This window comes from Gossypium hirsutum, chromosome A11 (genome assembly GCF_007990345.1).
Source record: "Gossypium hirsutum isolate 1008001.06 chromosome A11, Gossypium_hirsutum_v2.1, whole genome shotgun sequence".
Lineage (NCBI taxonomy): Eukaryota > Viridiplantae > Streptophyta > Magnoliopsida > Malvales > Malvaceae > Gossypium > Gossypium hirsutum.
Window position 1 is genome coordinate 113,543,239 of NC_053434.1, and position 6,825 is coordinate 113,550,063.

Consider the following 6,825-nt stretch of genomic DNA (forward strand, 5'->3'; position numbering starts at 1 on the left):
TTTTGGAATAAGTAAAAGATAATAACTGAAACGATTTTAATGTATCGATGCATTTTCAAAAACACTCTCATGTGACAACGCCAAATTCGGCCATAACGTCCAGGCTGAGTTTGGGGTGTTACAATCTTAAAGAGAATCATACTTCCTAACCCATGACTTCCTATTCATCCTTACCACACATTGTCATGTTCAAGCAGCGCATCATACACTTCAAAGTATACATGCGAATGCTTCACAGAAAATATACAACTATACATACACCCAACAATTTCTCAAGAAGATATGTGCATTAACCATACAAGGAATCATTATAATAAAGTGTGCAGAAGTCGGGTTTAGAGACTTATTAGAGACTTACCTTTACTTCGATCTGGAGTTTCTGTTTTGATTTTCTTTCCCAATCCAGTAGCAACAACTACTTAAGAGGCCATAAAATTTCCATTAGAATCCCCATTATAAACATTTTACTAACATTTCAACTACATGCGACCCCTATACAGGGTTTTTCTGTAACAACCTTCCATTCTATAATCGTAACGTGCAAATCTGTAAGACTTACTAGAAGGTTGTATCATCTACTGATTAAACAAGATCTTAGTTCGATCCTAACAAAGAAGAAGAAGAGAGTTTTAAGGTTATAAAGGAGAACTTGATCATTAAGAAAAATCATTTGAAATATCCCACTTCATAAATATATATTCTCGGCCCCCCAATTTCCTTACCGAAAATCCAGGGTAGGTAAAAGAAAACGCGACGAAGGTTTACCTTATTTTTGATCAGTTATGGGGATGGTCAAATCAATCCAATTCACTCCTATTGAGAAGTAACCAACCATGCTGCTGTGATGATTTGATTAGTTGGCTTGTTTTAGTGTACAAGCAATCTTTCATACATCTTGCTACTCTAATCTCTGCTTCTGTTACTATAGAATCCCAACAACTCCAAGCCAAACTCGATGCAAGATCCACTTGAACAATATTCATACAAATTCGACATACTATATCTTGGCGGTAGATGAACACTCTAAGTCAATAGACCAGAACTTAGGTCCTCAATTTTCATAAATTAGTAACATAATTATCGATATATAATCATTTTACATGTTTACATATTATATATACAAACAATTATATAATCAAATATAAATAATAATTTAATGCATTTAATTCATTAAGTGTGTATATTGAATAAAAATCAAAGTTACATTACACATTTGACCCACGATCAAAATTTTATGTGTATAAGCCGATTGAGTCTTAGCTTGATTGATTTGGACATTGTTTCCAATGCAAAAGGACGTGGGTTTGAGTGTGCTAAAACGTATTATCCTCCTATTTATGCAGGGGCAAAGCCAGAAATTTTTTTTAGGGGGGCCGAAATGAAATTTTAATTTTTAATAGTCTAAATCTTTATAATCTTTAAAGGATTAAGTCAAATTTTTATAATTTTAGAGGGGGAAAAGTACAATTTTACCTTTACTAAATTAAAATTTTAAAATTTTTAAAAGGACTAAATAGCAATTTTTCATTTTAAGGGGGTCGGGGCCCTTGCCAGCTCCCTCTAGATTCGCCTCCGTATTTATAGGTTGAGGAGGGGTTATGAGTAGTTCTAGGTTTTATGTCAAAAAGAGTAAATATAATTAGAATATATTATGAGATTGTTAAAAAAAACAATCATGTGTATAATAATTGCACCAAATCAAAGTTCAAATATCAAATCGCATATCGAATCAAAGTTTATTCATAGTTTTATGATTTATCCCTATTTTTTATTTACTTGGTAATTTAATTTTTTTTAAAATATTTGTAAAAATAACTTTAAAACTTTATCAAATAATATTAAAAAACCCAAAACCATTTTATTAAAATAAAGTTAAAAATACTAAATATTAATATAAAAAAACCAAAAACCAAATCGAATTTAACTACAGCATACAATTCAAAATTTTAAAAAATCTAACTCAATCAACCATAATTAACCATACCTCCCCCAAATGTAACGTATAGAAATTTATTTCAATAATAATGTGAATGTTTTTTTAGGATTTACCGGTGAGATCAGGAACTAATTAGGATATCAATTCTGAAAAAAATCTCTAAATTAATTAATCGTAAATTAATACAGATCGATTGAATGAGACGATAGTGAATTAAATCAAATTTTTATATTTTTAATAATTTATTTAATCGAATCGGTGTTACCTGAATAATTCAGTAAGTGTAAACTTTGAATATTATTCAAATTTAATAGGAGTAAAACAAATTTATAATTAAATTCAAATTTAAAAAAAAATCATATATCCACTAATATTCTCCTATTTATGGCACCTTCACTCCTCCCTCCAACTGCACACTCTTTCAGCTCATTCTTTCTACTTCGTTTCTGCAATTACCCCGAACATTTTGAACTATCTATGGCTTCTTTCATACAAAACCTCCATTCCAGCCCTCAACCCTCGTCACAGTTCACTAAACTGAAGAAAACAACGGCAACGCCGTCACCTTCCTTTCATCCAAGCCAATGGGCAACACAGCACCAGCAACAGATCTACGCCTCCAAGCTCTTCCGAGCTCTCCGTCATTCTCCTCCGACCTCCTCTTCCTTCGATGCCAAACAAGTCCGCGAAACGGCAAACAGAGTGCTGGCCGTCGCCGCTAAGGGAACAATGCATTGGAGCAGAGCCATTCTAAGTGCTGCCGGCGCCAAGATCAGGAAGAAACATAAGAAAGCAAAGGTCGTCGTCGATCGAAGGTTAAGGAGATCATCGGAGATTAACAAAGGGAAGAAGAAATCGACGGTCGTTGAAAGGAAGCTGAAGGTTTTGAGACGGCTTGTCCCCGGTTGCCGTAAGCTATCTTCTTACTCGAACGTTCTAGATGAAGCTAGAGATTACATAGCGGCTTTAGAGATGCAAGTTCGATCCATGACGGCTGTTGCCGAGTTTCTCGGTGGTGGCGGTATCGTTCGAGCGCCGCCGCCGGCTTATCGGCTCGGTTCCAACGTCGACTCGTAAAAAAAAAAGTGAGAAGGAAGTTATATTAGTATTTACAAATTACAGTCCTTAAATGTAATTAGCAATTTAAATATAAAAAAGTTAATTTAAGAAATATGTAATAATTTATTTTAATTCGTATATAAAATAGAAATATATATACTCGAAAAATTATTCCATAAAACAAAAAATAATTGTTGAAAATTAAATATTTAGTACAAAATTTATAAATATTAATTTTTTATAATAAATATTAAATTTAATCATAAATTTAATCTTATTAATATAATATATAATATTTATTTTGGATAAAATTTAAATATAAAAATTTCAATTTTTAATTTTTAATAAAATAAACATATCTTTTCATATTTTTTTAAAAATTTTATATTAAGCAAAAATATAATATTATTTCACTTTATATATTTTCTTAAATTTTTTTAACAATCTCATTATAGTTTTGATCATATTTGTTCCTTCTGACGCATCCACTCAATTTTTATATAAGAGGATAATACATTTCAATATACTCGAACTCATATCCTCTTATATTGATAATAATACGCATATCAATCGAATTAATCATTAGAAAATTATTAATAAATGCATGAAATTTAAAAATTGAAAAGTTAAATTAATAAGATTATATAGACATTTAAATATATTTTTAAAAATGAAACAAGAAATTTAAGAAAGTAGAAATACCATATGGTGATTGAATCGTGAATTATCATTTTAGACTACAATTTTAGGTCAAATTCCTCAGCTAGTCCCTATATATATATAATTTTCTTTTTAAACAAGTTAATTCCTTTTCTTGATGACTTTTTAATGCATTTTAATTAACAAAAACTTACAAAAATGCTTTCCATCTCTTCCCGATTTATCTAATTCACCATCATCAACATCTTCAATCTTCCTTCACCATATACAAAAATTCAAGAAAAATTACATAAATCACTAGATCCCTGCAACCTCTCCACTGCCATTATCATCAGCTAAGGGTTTCTTGATCAGCTCAAAGGGGTTTGGGAATTAAGAAACTCACCCCAAAATCGTTCCCAAACAACATCTCCTCACCCCCAACTCTTAAAATAAGCAACAGTAAAGCTTTGAGGAAAAAGTACAGGAGCCCTTTCATTATAGTCAAAGAACAAGACCAGAAGAAACGAAGCTGAGACGGGACTATGGGTTTCTTAATTTCACTGCCACTATCAAATGACAATCTCTATTACCGTTGAATCAAGAAACCCATCTCAAAATCATTCACAAACAAGAGCTTCCTCAAACGAGTTTCTTTATTCTTGACTCTGTTCATGTGTTCCTCTCTATTCTGGGAGAAATGGGTATATCATAGCAGTAAAGATTTAATCGTTAGTGACTATTTTGTAATAAATTAAAGTTTAACATATTATTTTATAATTTACCCAATATACATTTTTATAGTGAAGTATGTTGAAGTAATGCTAAAAGATGGGGACTTGGGGTTGTGTTAAAACAAGTGTTATAAACTGTATTATGAATTATACCAATTTTGAGCTTAAATTAGGGATTCATATCATTGTCAGATTAATTAGAATTTTAGATGTATTGAATTAAAATTTAGGGTCCACTAAAATCCATGTCTCATGTGACAGAGTTATATCACATCACATGATAATATTCATGCAGCCCTAAGCCCTTCGAACCTCACGTGGCTCAATGACCCTACACTTTTAACTGCACCCACCTTTCAAATGGCTTGCATTGCATGTGGGATGTGCCCCCATGCAACCCCCCATAGATAGAAAAAATAAAATAAAATTCAAAACAAAATCTCATCATTTAAGTAAATATGTTGAGTGTATTGAGTTTTAATTCGATTGGTATCGGTATTATTATCATTGTAGAAGGTGGAGGGTTAGAATACATTAAAATACATTTTTCTCTTATTTAAAGATTGAAAAGAGGTTATGAGTAATTTTAAGTATTGTATAAAAAAACAGATATAATAACATCTTATTATGAAATTAATAAAATTATTTTTTCATTTTATAATATAATATTATAATGTAATAATATTTAAAAAAAACATATGAAGTGTTTTATGTTAAATAATGGGACAGGGGTACTACACATGATGGGAGAGCAATATGGCTTTTGTTTGAAGCATCAAAGAGCTATGTTGGAGACAGGGGATATTCCTGTATTTTGTAATTTCCTTGATAGTTGAATAAACTCTCTTTTTCGAAAGAATATATTATAGATTAAATATTAAATACCAAACAAATATACATTTAAAAAATAATATGTATGGTTGATTGATTCTTAGTTCAGTTGGTATTGATATTGTTGTTAGTGCAAGAAGACTTGGGTTTAAGTGTGATGAAGCGCTTTTATTCTCCTAATTGAGATGGTTTATGGGTAGTTCTAAATATTGTATCAACTTAGTATATATGAACCCAATACTTTTGGGCATGCTTCATTTGCCTTGCTTTTCTTCTTCGGACACATTTGGCATGGTGTTAGAACCCTATTCAAAGATGTTTTTACCGGTATTGATCCAGATTTGGATGCTCAAGTGGAATTTGGAGCATTCCAAGAACCTGGAGATCCAACTACAAAAAGACAAGTACTCTAATGCAAGATTGTTTTGTTATTTTTCGCTTCTACTTCTATTTGTGATTTGCCATAGGCTACTCCTTGTATATTAAATTAAAAAAAATTAATCATTCTGATGAAAATTTCATCAATATTTATTGTTAAAATTTAAGCTCTAATTTACTCACTCATTTAATAAAAGGGACAAAACACAATGTGATTGCTGATAAAAAAATTGTATATTACTTTTACCCGTCCCAACTCAACCTATTTCTACTTTTGCATTTAAGAAATGGAACATTAATTTCCCAATATTTACCATGGGGAGGGAGCAAAGGGGCAAATGATCAGTCATAGACGTCATGCATACATATGTGTGTGTATATATATATATTGATATATACAATGTATTTCAGTTTCATATTTAAGGGGCAAACACGTGCGGGTAACATGAAAAGGCAAGCTGTGGTGATTTTAGGGATTGAGACATGCTCTTAGGATGCCCAAAGTGACATGGCATCCCTATCACGAGAAGGGTTTTTTTTTTCCTTGGTGGAGCCCTATTTTGCAATTTGGTCCTAAAGACCCAAAGGTGGTACAAAAACAATAAAAACGAAAGGTTCACATGTCTTTTGTCCAACAAACCATATTACTTTTTATGCTTTTCATTTGGCTCCTTGCTTTGCTTAATTTCACCATTTTGTCACATGCCTCCATGTGCCTTCTTTAATTAAACTACAATGCGAGTACATGCTATTATTAATTGTGTGCAAACTTTACATGTTTTTTAAATATTTACCTCTATCATTATTAACAGAATAATTTTCATCCTTTTTCCCTAAGACGTTAACCTAATATGTCACTTTCAGATTAAGTTTCAATGTAAAGTCTCGTAAGATTTTAATCTCGAGTCTTGTCAAGGTCCACTCGAATGTCCTTTCTATCATATTCAAGTAAGGTCATCCATAATTTTATTACCAACTCCACATGCTACCATTTGGTCATAGCTTGAAAAGACTCTCTCTAATTCTACTACTAATCTTACGAGATAAATCACTAGCTTAATGAGACCTACGTCAATCTCTTCGTCTATACAAGTCCCTCCTCTAAAAAGAGTCAAACTCTCTTATGCTACCATTAGGTCATAACTTGAAAAGACTCTCTAATCCTACTGCTAATCTTACGAGATAAATCACTAGCACAATGAGACCCACACAATCTCTTCATCTATACAAGTCCCTCCTCTAAAAAGA

At 31.5% G+C, this 6,825-nt stretch overlaps 1 protein-coding gene across 1 annotated transcript; it reads left to right on the forward strand.

Annotated features, from left to right (window-relative positions):
* Positions 1-2,317: 2,317 nt before the first annotated feature.
* On the forward strand, positions 2,318-3,107 carry LOC121209358 (transcription factor bHLH149). Its single transcript, XM_041079944.1, has one exon. It carries the CDS (start codon positions 2,321-2,323, stop codon positions 3,011-3,013), a length of 693 nt encoding a protein of 230 aa, XP_040935878.1. The 5' UTR covers positions 2,318-2,320; the 3' UTR covers positions 3,014-3,107.
* The last annotated feature ends 3,718 nt before the right edge of the window (positions 3,108-6,825 follow it).